We start from the raw sequence: 17,952 nt of genomic DNA on the forward strand, positions 1-17,952 counted from the left end.
CTCCCAGTCCCCATCCCTGCTCCCAGTGCCCCCCAGTGCCCCCCAGTCCCCATCCCCGCTCACCAGCGAAGCGCAGGAACTTCTGTGTGTTGGGGGGCAGGCTGGCCGAGATGTGCATGGCTCCCCCAAACCCCCATCCCAGTGCTCCCAGTGCCCCCTAGTGCTCCCCCAGTGCCCTCCCAGTGCTCCCAGTGCCCTCCCACTGCCCCCCAGTGCCCGGTATCTCCCTGAAACCCCCCTCCCAGTGCCCTCCCAGTGCTCCCAGTCCCTCCCAGTACCCTCCATTCCTCGTCCCCGCTCACCAGCGAAGCACAGGAATTTCTGGTTGTTGGGGGGCAGGCTGGCCGAGATGTGCATGGCTCCCCCAAACCCCACTCCCAGTTCCCACCAGTGCCCCATAGCTCCCTTAAACCCCTCTCCCAGTGCCCCCCAGTCCTTCCCAGTCGCCATCCCCGCTCACCAGCGAAGCGCAGGAACTTCTGTGTGTCGGGGGCCAGGCTGGCCGAGATGTGCATGGGACCCTCAAACCATTTCCCAGTCCCTCCCAGTCCCCATCCCCGCTCCCAGTGTCCCCCAGTCCCTCCCAGTCCCCCCCAGTGCTCCCAGTCCCCATCCCCGCTCACCAGCGAAGTGCAGGAACTTCTGTGTGTTGGGGGGGCAGGCTGGCCGAGATGTGCATGGCTCCCCCAAACCCCCCTCCCAGTTCCCACCAGTGCCCCATAGCTCCCTTAAACCCCTCTCCCAGTGCCCCCCAGTCCTTCCCAGTCCCCATCCCCGCTCAGCAGCGAAGCGCAGGAACTTCTGTGTGTCGGGGGGCAGGCTGGCCGAGATGTGCATGGCTCCCCCAAACCCCCCTCCCAGTGCCCTCCCAGTGCTCCCAGTCCCTCGTCCCTGCTCACCAGCGAAGCGCAGGAATTTCTGGGTGTCGGGGGGCAGGCTGGCTGAGATGTGCATGGGACCCTCAAACCCTTTCCCAGTCCCTCCCAGTCCCTCCCAGTGCCCCCCAGTCCCTCCCAGTCGCCATCCCCGCTCACCAGCAAAGCGCAGGAATTTCTGTGTGTCGGGGGGCAGGCTGGCTGAGATGTGCATGGCCGAGGGCTCCCGGGAGAAGAAGGGGTCGAGGGCGGAGGGCGTGGCGGGCGTGAGGGGCGCGGGGGACAGCGGCGGCGGCTCGTCCTTGATGTGCGCCAGCTGGCTCTCGCGCGTGTCCCGCACCGGCGGCCGGCTCTCCCGCTCCGTGGCGTGCACCAGGAAGAACGCCTCCACCGCCGGCTGCAGCACTGCGGGAGCAGGGCTGGGGTCAGTGTGGGGCGCAGGAGTGGGGTATGGGGCAGGAGTGGGATATGGGGCAGGAACGGGATATGGGGCAGGAAGGGGATATGGGGCAGGAATGGGATATGGGGCAGAGGAATGGGATATGGGGCAGGATTGGGGGTGCAGGAATGGGGTATGGGGCAGGAATGGGGGTGCAGGAATGGGATATGGGGCCGGCTGTAGCACTGGGGGAGCAGGGGTGGGGTCAGTGTGGGGCACAGGAGTGGGGTATGGAGCAGGAATGGGATATGGGGTAGGAATGGGGGTGCAGGAATGGGATATGGGGCAGGAACAGGGACACAGGAATGGGGTATGGGGCAGGAATGGGGGCACAGGAATGGGATATGGGGCCGGCTGCAGCACTGGGGGAGCAGGGCTGGGGTCAGTGTGGGGTGTGGGGACACAGGAATGGGATATGGGGACAGGAAGGGGATATGGGGCAGGAATGGGATATGGGGCAGGAATGGGATATGGGATAGGAATGGGATATGGGGCAGGAATGGGGGCGCAGGAATGGGATATGGGGCAGGAATGGGATATGGGGACAGGATTGGGATATGGGGCAGGATTGGGGGCGCAGGAATGGGATATGGGGCCGGCTGCAGCACTGGGGGAGCAGGGCTGGGGTCAGTGTGGGATATGGGGCAGGAATGGGATATGGGGCAGGAATGGGGGCACAGGAATGGGATATGTGGGCAGGAATGGGATATGGGGACAGGAATGGGATATGGGGCCAGCTGCAGGACTGGGGGATAGCGGGTGTGGTGTCAGTGTGGGGTGTGGGAGCACAGGAATGGGATATGGGGCAGGGATGGGATATGGGGCAGGAATGGGGTCAGGGGTCAGGGTCCAGCTGCAGCACTGGGGGAGAGCAGGTGTGGGGTCAGTGTGGGGTATCAGGGCACAGGAATGGGATATGGGGCAGGAATGGGATATGGGGACAGGAATGGGATCAGGGGCTGGCTGCAGCACTGGGGGAGAGCAGGTGTAGAGTCAGTGCGGGGTATGGGGACACAGGAATGGGATATGGGGCAGGAAGGGGGGGGCAGGAATGGGATATGGGGACAGGAATGGGATACGGGGTCAGTGTGCATTCAATGGGGTCCGTGTGGGGTATGGGGTCAGTGGGGCAGGAATGGGGTCAGGGGCTGGCTGCAACACTGGGGGATATGGGGTCAGCAGCGGGGGACAGAGCAGGGGGACAGGAATGGGATGGCGGGGACAGTGTGGAGTCAGTGGAGTGACGTGGGATGGGGACAGGAATGGGATGGGGGGACAGCTCAGGGCACGGGGAAACAGCTTGGGGTCAGCAGGGCAGTGTGGGATTTAGGGTCCCCCCCTGTTTCTGGGGTCCCTCTCCCCTGGGATCTGGGGTCTCCTCCGTGTTTTTGGGGTTCCCAGTGTGGGATCCCCCCCAATGTTTTTGGGATCCCAGGATCTGGGATCCCTCCCGTGTTTTTGGGGTCTGTCACCCCCAGGATGTGGGATCCTCCCCGCGGTTTTGGGGTTCCCAGGATTTAGGGTCCCCCCCTGTTTTTGGGGTCCCTCTCCCCTGGGATCTGCGGTCTCCTCCGTGTTTTTGGGGTTCCCAGTGTGGGATCCCCCCCATGTTTTTAGAGTCCCAGGATCTGGGATCCCTCCCGTGTTTTTGGGGTCTGTCACCCCCAGGATGTGGGATCCTCCCCGCGGTTTTGGGGTTCCCAGGATTTAGGGTCCCCCCCATGTTTTTGGGGTGACGCACCGAGCACGGCGTGCTGGTCGTGGGACTCCTCGAGCTCCTTGAGGCACTCGCCCAGCATGTCCCACAGCTCGTCCAGGCTCAGCTGCTCGCTCAGCAGCGGCAGCTCCGGCGGCCGCTCCTCCCGCTCGCGGTCACGGTCACGGTCACGGTCACGGTCACTGCCGCGGTCACCGGCCGGCGCCGCCTCGGGGCCTGCGGGGGGACACGGTCAGGACACCCTGTGGGACTGGGACACCCAACACAACCAGAGACACCAAACCTGACCAGGGACACCCTGTGGGACTGGGACACCAAATCCCACCAGAGACACCAAACCCAACCAGGGACACCCTGTGGGACTGGGACACCCAACACAAACAAGGGACACCAAACCTGACCAGTGCCACCCAACCAGGGACACCCTGTGGGACTGTGACACCAAACCTGACCAGTGCCACCCAACCAGGGACACCCTGTGGGACTGGGACACCAAACCTGACCAGTGCCACCCAACCCAACCAGGGACACCCGTGTGGGACTGGGACACCAAACCTGGCCAGAGACACCAAACCCAACCAGGGACAACCCTGTGGGACTGGGACACCAAACCTGACCAGTGCCACCCAACCCAACCAGGGACACCCTGTGGGACTGTGACACCCAACACAAACAAGGGACACCAAACCTGACCAGTGCCACCCAACCAGGGACACCCTGTGGGACTGGGACACCAAACCTGACCAGAGACACCAAACCCAACCAGGGACACCCTGTGGGACTGGGACACCAAACCTGACCAGAGACACCAAACCCAACCAGGGACACCCTGTGGGACTGGGACACCAAACCTGACCAGTGCCACGCAACCAAACCAGGGACACCCTGTGGGACTGGGACACCCAACACAAACAGGGACAACAAACCTGACCAGTGACACCCAACCCAACCAGGGACACCCTGTGGGACAGTGACACCCAACACAACCAGAGACACCAAACCCAACCAGGGACACCCTGTAGGACTGGGACACCAAACCTGACCACTGCCACCCAACCCAACCAGGGACACCCTGTGGGACTGGGACACCCAACACAAACAGGGACACCAAACCAGTGTCACCCAACCAGTGTCACCCAACCAGTGACACCCCTGTGGGACTGTGACACCAAATCCCACCAGCGACACCCAACTAATGACACCAAACCAGGGACACCCTGTGGGACTGGGACACCCAACACAAACAAGGGACACCAAACCAGTGTCACCCAACCAGTGACACCCCTGTGGGACTGGGACACCAAATCCCACCAGTGACACCCAACTAATGACACCAAACCAGGGACACCTGACCAGGGACACCCCTGTGAGACTGGGACACCAAACCTGACCAGTGCCACCCAACCCAACCAGTGACACCCTGTGGGACTGGGACACCCAACACAAACAGGGACACCAAACCTGACCAGTGCCACCCAGCCAGGGACAACCCTGTGAGACTGGGACACCAAATCCCACCAGTGACACCAAACCAGGGACACCTGACCAGGGACACCATTCCAACCGGTGACACCCAACCAGTGACACCCAACCAGGGACACCCAACCAGGGACACCAATCCTGGACATCCCTGTGGGACTGTGACACCCAATACAAACAGGGACATCTCACCAGTGCCACCCAACCAGTGCCACCCAACCAGGGACACCAGCCTGACCAGTGACACCCCACACAACAAATGTCACCCAGACAGTGATACCAATCCAACCAGTGACACCCAACTCAACCAGGGCCACCCAATCCCACCAGTGCCACCCACTGCAGGGACACTGGGATGGCCCCGCACCAGCCTGGGGGAGAGGGAATGACCCCAGTGGTGGCACTGTCCCACACTGGCCCATACTGGTCTGTACTGGTCCATACTGGTCCGCACTGGTCTGTACTGGTCCATACTGTCCCTCACTGTCCCGCACTGTCCCACACTGGTCCATACTGGTCCATACTGGCCCACACTGGTCTGTACTGTCCCTCACTGTCCCTCACTGTCCCGCACTGTCCCTCACTGTCCCATACTGGTCCATACTGGCCCACACTGTCCCTCACTGTCCCTCACTGTCCCACACTGTCCCACACTCTCCCATACTGTCCCACACTGTCCCACACTGTCCCTCACTGTCCCACACTGTCCCTCACTGTCCCTCACTGTCCCACACTGTCCCACACTCTCCCATACTGTCCCACACTGTCCCACACTGGTCTGTACTGGTCCATACTGGCCCTCACTGTCCCACACTGTCCCTCACTGTCCCACACTGGTCTATACTGTCCCACACTGTCCCACACTGTCCCACACTGTCCCTTCACTGTCCCTCCCTGTCCCACACTGTCCCTCACTGTCCCACACTGTCCCTTCACTGTCCCTCCCTGTCCCACACTGTCGCTCACTGTCCCACACTGTCCCTTCACTGTCCCTCCCTGTCCCACACTGTCGCTCACTGTCCCACACTGTCCCTACTGTCCCACACTGTCCCTCACTGTCCCACACTCTCCCATACTGTCCCTCACTGTCCCACACTGGTCTGTACTGGTCCATACTGGCCCATACTGGTCCATACTGGCCCGGCTCTCACCCAGGTCCGGCGGCGCGGGCGAGGGCTGGTCCACGTCCATGGGCGACTCCTCGCGCCGGGCGGCGCCGTCCGCGGGCCCGGCCTCCGACTGGGGGGGACGGGCCGGGTTTAGGGGACCCCGACCCCCCCGGGGCACCCCCGGAGCCCCCCCGGGGCAGGGGCACCCCAAAACGGGCGGGGGGAGGGGCTGGGAGCCGCGGGGGGAGGGGGAGGGGGAGGGAGAGGGAGAGGAAGGAGGGGGAAGATGATGAAGGAGAAGGTGAGGATGATGATGGAGATGAGTAGGACATGGAGGGAGGGGAGGAAGGCTGTGAGGGGGGTGGGGGCAGGAGGGGAAGAGGATGAGGAGGGGATGGGAGGGGAGAATGAGGATGAGGAGGGTGGGGATGGGAGGAAGAGGATGAGGAAGGGATGGGAGAATGAGGATGAGGAAGATGAGGAGGATAGGTATGGGAGGATGAGGATGAGGAGGATGAGGCTGGGAGGATGAGGAGGATGAAGAGGGATGGAGGAAGGGGAGGGACAAGGATGAGGAGTAGGGGACAGAAGAGGGCTGAGGATGGGAGGATGAGGATGATGAGGCAGGAGGAAGGTGGGGATGGGAGGATGAGGAAGATGAGGGTGGGGATGGGAGGATGAGGATGAGGAGGATGAGGAGGGATGGAGGAAGGGGAGGGACAGGCATGAGGAGCAGGGGGTAGAAGGGGGCTGAGGATGAGGATGATGAGGAGGAGGCAGAGCAGGGACAGGAGAATGAGGATGATGAGGAGGATGATGAGGATGATGGCGAGGAAGTTTGAACACGACAAGCAGCAGGCTGCAGAGGAAGGTCAGGCAGCACAGACAGCAGCAGGATGAGGATGAGGAGGATGAGGAGGCAGAGCAGGACAGAAGAATGAGGATGATGATGAGGATGATGATGAGGAGGAGGATGAGGAGGAGGATGAGGAAGTTGAACACGACAAGCAGCAGGCTGCAGAGGAAGGTCAGGCAGCACAGACAGCAGCGGGATGAGGATGAGGAGGATGAGGAGGCAGAGCAGGGACAGGAGAATGAGGATGATGATGAGGATGATGATGAGGATGATGATGAGGAGGAGGATGAGGAAGTTGAACACGACAAGCAGCAGGCAGCGGAGGAAGGTCAGGCAGCACAGACAGCAGCGGGATGAGGATGAGGAGGATGAGGAGGGATGGAGGAAGGAGAGGGACAGGCATGAGGAGCAGGGGGCAGAAGGAGAATGAGGATGAGGATGATGATGAGGACGATAAGGAACTTGAACACGACAAGCAGCAGGCAGTGGAGGAAGGTCAGGCAGCACACACAGCAGCAGGATAAGGATGAGGGTGAGGAGGAGGAAGCAGAGCAGGGACAGGAGAATGAGGATGATGATGAGGATGATGATGAGGAAGATGAGGATGAGGATAAGGAGGATGAGGAGGATGATGAGGATGATGGCGAGGAAGTTGAACACAACAAGCAGCAGGCAGCGGAGGAAGGTCAGGCAGCACACACAGCAGCGGGATGAGGATGAGGAGGATGAGGAGGCAGAGCAGGACAGAAGAATGAGGATGAGGATGATGAGGAGGAGGCAGAGGAGGACAGGAGGATAAGGATGAGGAGGATGAGGATGATGAGGAGGAGGATGAGGAAGTTGAACAGGACAAGCAGCAGGCAGCAGAGGAAGGTCAGGCAGCACAGACAGCAGCAGGATGAGGATGAGGAGGGGCGGGGAGGAAGGCGGCGGGCGTGCTAACCGTGTCTCCCTGCTGCCGCCTCCGGGCCCTCTGGCCCTCACGTACCATTTGTATGATGGCGTCGGCCTCGGCCTCCAGCTGCCGGACGGCGGCCTGGATGCTGCCGGCCGCCCCCAGCCCCGCGGCGCCTGCGGGACAGCGCGAGGTCAGCGCGGGGGGTCAGTCAGTGGGGTTGGGCAGTGGGGTCAGTCGGTGTCAGTCAGCGGGGCTGGGCAGTGGGGTCAGTCAGTGGGGTGGGCAGCGGGATCAGTGGGGTTGGTCAGTGGGGTCAGTGGGGTTGGTCAGTGGGGTGGGCAGTGGGGTCAGTCAGTGGGGCTGGGCAGTGGGGTCAGTCGGTGTCAGTCAGTGGGGTGGGCAGTGGGGTCAGTCAGTGGGGTGGGCAGTGGGGTCAGTGGGGCTGGTCAGTGGGGTCAGTCAGTGGGGTGGGCAGTGGGGTGGGCAGTGGGATCAGTCGGTGTCAGTCAGTGGGGTGGGCAGTGGGGTCAGCGGGGTTGGTCAGTGGGGTCAGTGGGGTTGCTCAGTGAGATCAGTAGTCAGTGGGGTTGGTCAGTGGGGTTGGTCAGTAGGGTCAGTGAGGGTGGTCAGTGGCCGGAGAAGCCCTCACCCAGGCAGCCGGGCTGCTTGGCCTTGCGGTGCGCCCGGCGCGTGTCGTCAGTGGGGTCACTGGTCAGTGTGGTTGGTCAGTGGGTTGATCAGTAGGGGTGTTCAGTGGGTTGGTCAGTGGTCAGTGGGTTGGTCAGTGGGTCGGTCAGGTCCCTCACCCAGGCGGCCGGGCTGCTCGGCCTTGTGGTGCGCCCAGCACGTGTCGTCAGTGGGATCAGCGGTCAGTGTGGTTGGTCAGTGGGTTGGTCAGTGGGTTGGTCAGTGGGCTGGTCAGTGGGTTGGTCAGTGAGGTCAGTGAGTTGGTCAGTAGGGTCAGTGGGTTGATCAGCAGTCAGTGGTCAGTGGTGAGTGGTCAGTGTCCCTCACCCAGGCGGCCGGGCTGCTTGGCCTTGCGGTGCACCCGGCGCATGTCATCAGTGGGATCAGCGGTCAGTGGGGTTGGTCAGTGGGGTCAGTGGGGTTGGTCAGTGGGGTTGGTCAGTGGTCAGTGGGTTGGTCAGTGGGGTCAGTGGTCAGTGGGTTGGTCAGTGGGTTGGTCAGTGGGTTGGTCAGTGGGGTTGGTCAGTGGGGTCAGTGGGTTGGTCAGTGGGTCAGCGGGGTTGGTCAGTGGGGTCAGTGGGTTGGTCAGTGGGTTGATCAGTGGGGTTGGTCAGTGGGGTTGGTCATTGGTCAGTGGGTTGGTCAGTGGTCAGTGGGTTGGTCAGTGGGGTTGGTCAGTGGGGTCAGTGGGGTTGGTCAGTGGGTTGGTCAGTGGGTTGGTCAGTGGTCAGTGGGTCGGTCAGTGGGTTGGTCAGTGAGGTCAGTGGGTTGATCAGCAGTCAGTGGTCAGTGGGTCGGTCAGTGGGTCGGTCAGTTCCCTCACCCAGGCGGCCGGGCTGCTTGGCCTTGCGGTGCGCCCGGCGCGTGTCGTCAGTGGGATCAGTGGTCAGTGTGGTTGATCAGTGATCAATGGGTTGGTCACTGGTCAGTAGGGTCAGTGGGTTGGTCAGTGGGTCGGTCAGTGGGCTGGTCAGAGGTCAGTGGGTTGGTCAGTGGGCTGGTCACTGGTCAGTGGGTTGGTCAGTGGGTTGGTCATTGGTCAGTTGGGTTGGTCAGTGGGGTTGGTCAGTGGGGTTGGTCAGTGGGTTGGTCAGTGGGTCGGTCAGTGGGTCGGTCAGTTCCCTCACCCAGGCGGCCGGGCTGCTTGGCCTTGCGGTGCGCCCGGCGCGTGTCGTCGCGCAGCTGGATGATGACCTGCAGCACGCGCAGGAAGAAGCGCTGCGTGGACGTCTTGGAGGTCAGCACCGACATGGACGGCAGCTGCAGCTCCCGCCCGCCCAGCGCCCGCTTCTGCGACGCCACGATCACCACGCTCTCGGCCGTGTCGAACCTGGGCCGGACGGACACGGGCGGTCACGGGACAGTGAGGGGACGGGGGAAACTCAGGGGATGGGGACAGTCAGGGGACAGTGAGGGGACGGGGGAAGGTCACGGGACAGTGAGGGGACACTCAGGGGATGGGGACAGTCAGGGGACACGGGCGGTCACGGGACAGTGAGGGGACACTCAGGGGATGGGGACAGTCAGGGGACAGTGAGGGGACGGGGGAAGGTCAGGGGACAGTGAGGGGACAGTGAGGGGACAGGGACGGTCAGGGGAGAGTTAGGGGATGGGGACAGTGACGGGACAGGGATGGTCAGGGGACAGTTAGGGGACAGTTGGGGACAGTGAGGGGACAGGGGATAGTCAGGGGATGGGGGCAGTGAGGGGACAGTCAGGGGACAGGGGATGGTCAAGGGACAGTGGACAGGGGATGTTCAGGGGACAGAGTGGACAGGCAGGGGACAGTGAGGGGATGGGGACAGTGAGGGGACAGGGACGGTCAGGGCACAGTCAGGGGATGGGGGGTGGTCAGGGGACAGTGAGGGGATAGGGGACAGTGAGGGGACACTCAGGGGATGGGGACAGTCAGGGGACACGGGCGGTCACGGGACAGTGAGGGGACACTCAGGGGATGGGGACAGTGAGGGGACAGTGAGAGGATGGGGACAGTGACGGGACAGTGAGGGGACAGGGACGGTCAGGGGAGAGTTAGGGGATGGGGACAGTGACGGGACAGGGATGGTCAGGGGACAGTTAGGGGACAGTTAGGGGACAGTGAGGGGACAGGGGACAGTCAGGGGACAGGGGATGGTCAAGGGACAGTGGACAGGGGATGTTCAGGGGACAGAGTGGACAGGCAGGGGACAGTGAGGGGATGGGGACAGTGAGGGGACAGGGACGGTCAGGGGACAGTCAGGGGATGGGGGTGGTCAGGGGACAGTGAGGGGATAGGGGACAGTGAGGGGATGGGGACAGTGAGGGGACAGTGACAGTGAGGGGACAGGGACGGTCAGGGGACAGTGAGAAGACAGAGAACGTCAGGGGACAGTCATGGGACAGAGGGGATGGTCAGGGGACAGGGACAATCAGGGGACAGGGGACAGCGAGGGGACAGACGGGACAGGGGACAGTGAGGGGATAGGTCAGGGGACAGAGGGATTGGTGAGGGGACAGTTAGGGGACAGGGAATGGTCAGGGGACAGTGAGGGGTCAGGGACAGTGATGGGACAGAGGACAGTGAGGGGTCAGTGAGGGGCCAGAGGACAGTGAGGGGACAGGGACAGTGATGGGACAGGGGACAATGAGGGGACAGGGACAGTGATGGGACAGGGAACAATGAGGGGACAGGGACAATATGGGGACATGGGGTCAGTGTGGGGACAGCATGGGGACAGTGGGGATAGCATGGGGACAGTGTGGGGTCAATGTGGGGAGACTGGCTCAGTGTGGGGACATGGGGACAGGGTGGGGTCAGTGTGGGAAGCAGAGGAATGGCAGGACAGTGGTCATCAGTGGGACCCCAGACAGGACAGGAGGGGTCAGGGGTGCCCAGGACAGGGACAGGAGGGGTCAGTGGTGCCCAGGACAGGGACAGGAGGTGTCCCCAGTACCCAGGACAGGGACAGGAGGGGTCAGGGGTGCCCAGGACAGGGACAGAAGGGGTCAGTGGTGCCCAGGACAGGGACAGGAAAGGTCAGTGGTGCCCAGGACAGGGACAGGAGGTGTCCCCAGTACCCAGGACAGGGACAGGAGAGGTCAGGGGTGCCCAGGACAGGGACAGAAGGGGTCAGTGGTGCCCAGGACAGGAAAAGGAAAGGTCAGTGGTGCCCAGGACAGGGACAGGAGGTGTCCCCAGTACCCAGGGCAGGGACAGGAGAGGTCAATGGTGCCCAGGGCAGGGCCAGGAGCTGTCCCCAGTGCCCAGGACAGGGACAGGAGGTGTCCCCAGTGCCCAGGACAGGGACAGGAGGTGTCCCCAGTACCCAGGGCAGGGACAGGAGAGGTCAATGGTGCCCAGGGCAGGGCCAGGAGGTGTCCCCAGTACCCAGGACAGGGACAGGAGGTGTCCCCAGTACCCAGGACAGGGCCAGCAGCCCCCCAGCCCCCAGTGGCCGGTCACTCACCTGCTCTGCATCTTGCCCTTGAGCTTGGCGCTGGGGGGCTGCTCCTCGGGGAGCCCCTCGGGGGACGGCGCCTCCAGCTGCGCCCGGCGCTGCTGCTCCAGGTTGTACTCACGGAGCTCGGCCAGCAGCGTGCCTGGGGGCAGGGCAGGGCAGGGCTGGCACCGCTGGGCGCGGGGTAACAGCCACTGACCGCGGGGTAACACCCACTGACCACGGGTAACACCCACTGACCGCGGGGTAACACCCACTGACCGCGGGGTAACACCCACTGACCGCGGGGTAACAGCCCCACTGACCGCGGGGTAACAGCCCCTCACTGACCAACGGGTAACAGCCCCACCGACTGCGGGGTAACACCCACTGACCACGGGTAACAGCCACTGACCGCGGGTAACAGCCACTGACCGCGGGTAACACCCACTGACCACGGGTAACAGCCCCACTGACCGCGGGGTAACAGCCCCACTGACCGCGGGGTAACAGCCCCACTGATCGCCCGGGTAACAGCCCCACTGACCACGGGGTAACACCCACTGACCACAGGGTAACAGCCCCACTGACCACCACTGGCCACGGGGTAACAGCCCCACTGACCACCACTGGGTATGGGGTAACCCCCACTGACCACTGCTGGACATGGAGTAACAGCCCCACTGACCACTGCTGGCCACGGGGTAACAGCCCCACTGACCACCACTGGGCACGGGGTAACACCCACTGACCACGGGTAACAGCCCCACTGACCACCACTGGCCACGGGGTAACAGCCCCACTGACCACCACTGGGTATGGGGTAACCCCCACTGACCACTGCTGGACATGGAGTAACAGCCCCACTGACCACTGCTGGCCACGGGGTAACAGCCCCACTGACCACCACTGGGCACGGGGTAACACCCACTGACCACGGGTAACAGCCCCACTGACCACCACTGGCCACGGGGTAACAGCCCCACTGACCACCACTGGGTATGGGGTAACCCCCACTGACCATGGGGTAACACCCACTAACCACCACTGCACATGGGGTAACAGCCCCACTGACCGCCACTGACCACAGGGTAACAGCCCCACTGACCACCACTGGACATGGGTAACAGCCCCCACTGACCACGGGATAACAGCCCCACTGACCACCACTGGACATGGGGTAACAGCCCCACTGACCATGGGGTAACAACGACTGACCACCACCGGACATGGGGTAACACCCACTGACCACCACTGGCCACAAGGTAACCCCCACTGACCATGGGGTAACCCCACTGACCACAGGGTAACCCCCACTGGCCACCACTGGCCACAGGAAACCTCTCATTGACCACAGGGGACCCTCACTGACCCCCACTGACCGCAGGGCACTCCTGGCTCACCCACCTGGGACGTTCCCCACCCCCTCCAGACCCTCCCCAGGACCCCCCCTCACCAATCTGGTGGCACAGTGCCCCCCCAGAACCCTCCCCATCCCCCCTAGACCCCTCCCCATCCCCCCTAGACCCCTCCCCACCCTCCCCAGCCCCCTCCCCATCCCCCCTAGACCCCTCCCCACCCTCCCCAGCCCCCTCCCCATCCCCCCTAGACCCCTCCCCATCCCCCCCCAGGACCCCCCCTCACCAATCTGGTGGCACAGTGCCCCCCCAGAACCCTCCCCATCCCCCCTAGACCCCTCCCCATCCCCCCATGACCCCTCCCCACCCTCCCCAGCCCCCTCCCCATCCCCCCTAGACCCCTCCCCACCCCCCCCAGGACCCCCCCTCACCGATCTGGCGGCACAGCGCCCCCCCCAGCTGCCGGGCCCCGCTCAGCAGCAGCCTCAGCACCGTGTCCCTTGTCCCCGCGTCCCCCCGCGACAGCTGCAGCAGGACATTGGCCGCGTCCTCCAGCCCCTCCTCCGAGCACGAGTGCGACGTCAGCACCTGGGGGGGCACGGGGGGGGCGTGGTTGGGGACACTGGGGACAGCAGGGGACAGCAGGGGACAGCAGGACACCCCCCTGTACCTCCACGGAGAGCTGGAGCTGGCTCTCGGTCAGGCCCGTGGCCGCCAGCCGGGGGTCGGGGCCACCCTCGGGGACCTTGGCAGGGGACTTGGAGCTCTTGGCAGGGGCTGGGGACAGAGGGGACACGGCGGTGGGGGGGGTGGCAGTGGGGGGGGAGATGGCACCGAGGTCATTGCCACCCCCCTAAACCCTGCCAGTGCTGCTCTGTGTGCCCATCGTGTCCCTGTGTCACTGTCGTGTGTCCCCGTGTCCCATCCCTGTCACCCTGTCCCATCCCTGTCACCCTGCCCCATCCCTGTCACCACACCTCATCCCTGTTACCCTGCCCCATCCCTGTCACCACATCCCCTCCCTGTCACCCTGCCCCATCCCTGTCACCCTGCCCCATCCCTGTCACCCTGCCCCATCCCTGTCACCACATCCCCTCCCTGTCACCACATCCCCTCCCTGTCACCACATCCCCTCCCTGTCACCCTGCCCCATCCCTGTCACCACATCCCCTCCCTGTCACCCTGCCCCATCCCTGTCCCCTTGTCCCCCCACCCCTGTCCCCATATCTCCCAATCCCCATGTCCTCACCCCATGCCCATCCTTCTGTCCCTGTCCCCCCATCCCTGTCCCCATCCCAATGTCCCCATGTCCCCCCGCCCCCATATCCCCGTCCATCCTCCCATCCCCATGTTCCCCTATCTCCCTTTCCCCATCCCCACCTCAATGTCCCCATATCCCCCTGTTCCCATCCCCATGTCCCCTGCGCCCCTATCCCCGTATCCCCCTGTCCCCATGCCCACCCCAATGTCCCCATATCCCCATCCTAACGTCCCCATATCCCACCCCATATCCCCATGCCCACCCCCTGTGACCCTGTCCCCATATCCTCCTGTCCCCATGCCCACCCCAATGTCCCCATATCCCCCCACTCCCACATCCCTCTGTCCATCCTCCCATCCCCATGTTCCCCTATCTCCCTTTCCCCCTGGTCCATCCCAATGTCCCCATATCCCCGTCCCCCTTCCATCCCCCCGTATCCCCGTCCCCATATCCCCATGTCCCCTGTCCCCATATCCCCATCCCAATGTCCCCATATCCCCCTGTGCCCATCCCCATGTCCCCTATGCCCCTGTCCCCATATCCCCATCCCCATCCCCCTGTCACCATATCCCCCTGTCCACCTGTCCCATATCCTCCTGTCCCCATATCCCCCATCCCCATCCCAATGTCCCCATATCCCCCTGTCCCAATATTCCCCATCCCAATGTCCCCATATCTCCCTGTCCCCATATCCCCCTGTCCACCTGTCCCATATCCCCCTGTCCCAATATCCCCCATCCCCATCCCAATGCCCCATATCCTCCTGTCCCCATATCCCCCTGTCCCCATCCCCATCCCAATGTCCCCATATCCCACCCCATACCCCCCTGCCCACCCCCACACTCACCCGCACTCCCTCCAGCCGTTCCTCCTCCTCCTCCTCCTCCATTCCCCTGTCCGGGGGGGCTCCCAGGCGCCGCCCCCACCCCAACCCCCCCAACCCCTCCAGCGGGCTGGGCGGGGGGCACAGAACCGGCTGGGGCTCCGTTCTGGGGCGCCGCCCCTCCTTCTCCAGCCTTGCCGGCCCCTCCCTCGGGCAGGGCGATGGAGATGAGCGACAGGAGGCGCAGCAGCTTCTCGGTGAGGAGGGGGCTGCGCCGGATGACGCCGTGCGACAGCATGTTCATCAGCTGCCCCAGCGGCGACGCCTCCAGCCCGCCCCCCGCCGCCTCGGGCTCGGGGCCGCCCCCGCCGCCCCCCGCCCGCGCCGAGCCCTTGCCCTTGCGGCTCACGTTCATGTTGTCCAGCTTGACCAGCAGGTCCCAAAAATCGGTGGACAGCGAGCCGGATTGGGGAGGGGGTAAAGATGGGGAAGGGGCTGCGGTGGTGCCTCCCCCTCCTCCCACTCCTCCTCCTCCTCCTCCTCCCCCCGTTGTTGTTGTTGTTGTTGTAGTGTTGGGGGAGGGGGAGGTGGGGGAGGAGGTGCTGGTGGGGTTTGGGGGGGTGGGGGTGGCGGGCAAGGGCTGCCCCCGGATTTTGGGGGGCCGCGCTCGCGCTCGGGGTCGGTGCTGGGGTCGCGGCCTCGCTGTTGGGTGAAGTGGCTGGGGAAGACCTGGAGGGGTGAACGGGACGGGGAAAATCACCTCAAAATCAGCCCAAGATCACCCCCAAAACACATCAAAATCACCCCCAAAATCACCCCCAAAATCATCCCCCCAGCCCATCCCCCCAGTGCCCCCAGTACCCATGTGGCCCCCAAATCCCCTCCCACCCCGTCCCCCCAAACCCCCTCCTATCCTCCCACCCCATCTCCCCAGTGCCCCCAAACCCCCTCCCACCCCCCCACCCCATTACTCCAGTGCCCCCCAGCACCCCATGTGCCCCCAAAACCCCCTCCCACCCCCACCCCATCTCCCCAGCACCCCAAACCCCCTCCCACCCCCCCCACCCCGTTACTCCAGTGCCCCTCAGCACCCCATGTGCCCCCAAAACCCCCTCCCACCCCCCCCACCCCGCCCCCCAGCACCCCCAAACCCCCTCCCACCCCCCCACCCCGCCCCCCAGCGCCCCCAAACCCCCTCCCACCCCCCCAGCCCGTCTCCCCAGCACCCCAAATCCCCTCCTATTCCCCCACCCCGTTACTCCAGTGCCCCCCAGCACCCCATGTGCCCCCAAAACCCCCTCCCACCCCCCCAGCCCGCCCCCCCAGCCCACCCCCAGCCCACCTTGGCCAGCTGGATGAGCGTGTCCAGCACGTGCCGGCACACCACGGGCGCGGCCTGCGGGTGGATGTGCACGGCGGAGCCGGCGGCCGCCGCGTGCTTCTCGGTGTGCTTGCGGCCCGGCGCCCGCTGGATCTGGAAGATGTTGGTCCTGCAGCCCAGCGCCGCGTCCATGGACACCGACAGCCAGGACAGCTGGCCCGAGCTCCGCGACTCCACGCGGTGCAGCAGGTCCAACCCCCGCGGCTCGGCGGCACCGGCACCGGCGCGGGGCCCGGCGGAGGAACCGCGGCCGCGCGGCCGCTCCTCGGCGCCGGGGGTCCCGCGGGGGGTCTCGAGGCACAGCTCGCTCTCGCTGGAGCGCTGCAGGATGGACAGGAGGCTGCGCACCACCCAGCCCCGCGTGGGAGCGTGGTAGCACAGGTTGCGCAGCACGCGGTGCAGGCGGCTGGTGTTGAGCTTGGGCTCGTCCACGAAGAGCAGCACCAGCAGGCACGACAGCGCCTCGTGGTCCAGCAGCAGGCGGCCGCGCAGGCGGAGGAGGCTGTCCACGCTGCTGCCCGCTGGTCTGGGGAGGGGATGGACAAAAGTGAGCCAAAGTGGTCCAGAACTGACCCCAAACCGGTCCAGAACTGACCCCAAACCAGCCCCAGACTAATCCGAAACAGAGCACTAAACCAGCCCTGAACTGCCCTGTCCACGCTGCTGCCCGCTGGTCTGGGGAGGGGATGGACAAAAGTGACCCAAAGTGGTCCAGAACTGACCCCAAACCAGCCCCAGACTAATCCGAAACAGAGCACTAAACCAGCCCCAAACTGACCCCAAACCAGCCCCAGACTGAGCTAAAATAGAGCACTAAACCAGCCCCAAACTGACCCAAACCACACTGTCCACGCTGCTGCCCGCCGGTCTGGGGAGGGGATGGACAAAAGTGAACCAAAGTGGTCCAGAACTGACCACAAACTAGCCCCAGAGTGATCCAGAACAGAGCACTAAACCAACCCCAAACTGACCCCAAACTGCCCTGTCCACGCTGCTGCCCGCTAGTCTGGGGAGGGGATGGACAAAAGTGACCCAAAAGTGACCCCAAACCAGCCCCAAACTGACCCAAACCAACCCCAGACTGATCCAAACCAGAGCACTAAACCAGCCCCAAACTGCCCTGTCCACGCTGCTGCCCGCCGGTCTGGGGAGGGGATGGACAAAAGTGAACCAAAAGTGACCCCAAACCAACCCCAGACTGATCCAAACCAGAGCACTAAACCAGACCCAAAATGACCCAAAACAGAGCAGCAAACCAGCTCCAGACCAAGCAAGAACAGAGCACTAAATCAGCCCCAAACTGACTCCAAACCACCCTGTCCACGCTGCTGCCCACTGGTCTGGGGAGGGGATGGACAAAAGTGACCCAAAAGTGACCACAAACCTGCCCCAAACCAGTCCCAGACTGACCCAGGCTGACCCAAGATAAGAGCATTAAACCAGCCCCAAACCAACCCTGAACTGCCCTGTCCACGCTGCTGCCCGCTGGTCTGGGGACACAGTGATGGACAAAAGTGACCCAAAAGTGACCACAAACCAACCCCAGACTGACCCAAACCACACTGTCCACGCTGCTGCCCGCCGGTCTGGGGAGGGGATGGACAAAAGTGAACCAAAAGTGACCCCAAACCAACCCCAGACTGATCCAAACCA

General features: G+C 63.8%; 1 protein-coding gene across 1 annotated transcript in view; it reads right to left on the reverse strand.

Annotated features, from left to right (window-relative positions):
• The window catches only part of HUWE1 (HECT, UBA and WWE domain containing E3 ubiquitin protein ligase 1), a 157,587-nt gene that overhangs the window by 26,654 nt on the left and 112,981 nt on the right, over positions 1–17,952 (reverse strand). Inside the window, exons 64-74 of the mRNA XM_056510874.1 lie at positions 16,261–16,825; positions 15,581–15,647; positions 14,943–15,425; positions 13,505–13,611; positions 13,266–13,422; positions 11,507–11,639; positions 9,188–9,390; positions 7,419–7,546; positions 5,662–5,749; positions 3,056–3,247; positions 1,035–1,280 (exon numbers count right to left, since the gene is read on the reverse strand). Of these exons, the coding sequence (XP_056366849.1) occupies positions 1,035–1,280; positions 3,056–3,247; positions 5,662–5,749; positions 7,419–7,546; positions 9,188–9,390; positions 11,507–11,639; positions 13,266–13,422; positions 13,505–13,611; positions 14,943–15,425; positions 15,581–15,647; positions 16,261–16,825 (2,369 nt within the window). The remainder of the gene's footprint in view (positions 1–1,034; positions 1,281–3,055; positions 3,248–5,661; positions 5,750–7,418; positions 7,547–9,187; positions 9,391–11,506; positions 11,640–13,265; positions 13,423–13,504; positions 13,612–14,942; positions 15,426–15,580; positions 15,648–16,260; positions 16,826–17,952) is intronic.

Source organism: Oenanthe melanoleuca, chromosome 25, assembly GCF_029582105.1.
Source record: "Oenanthe melanoleuca isolate GR-GAL-2019-014 chromosome 25, OMel1.0, whole genome shotgun sequence".
Lineage (NCBI taxonomy): Eukaryota > Metazoa > Chordata > Aves > Passeriformes > Muscicapidae > Oenanthe > Oenanthe melanoleuca.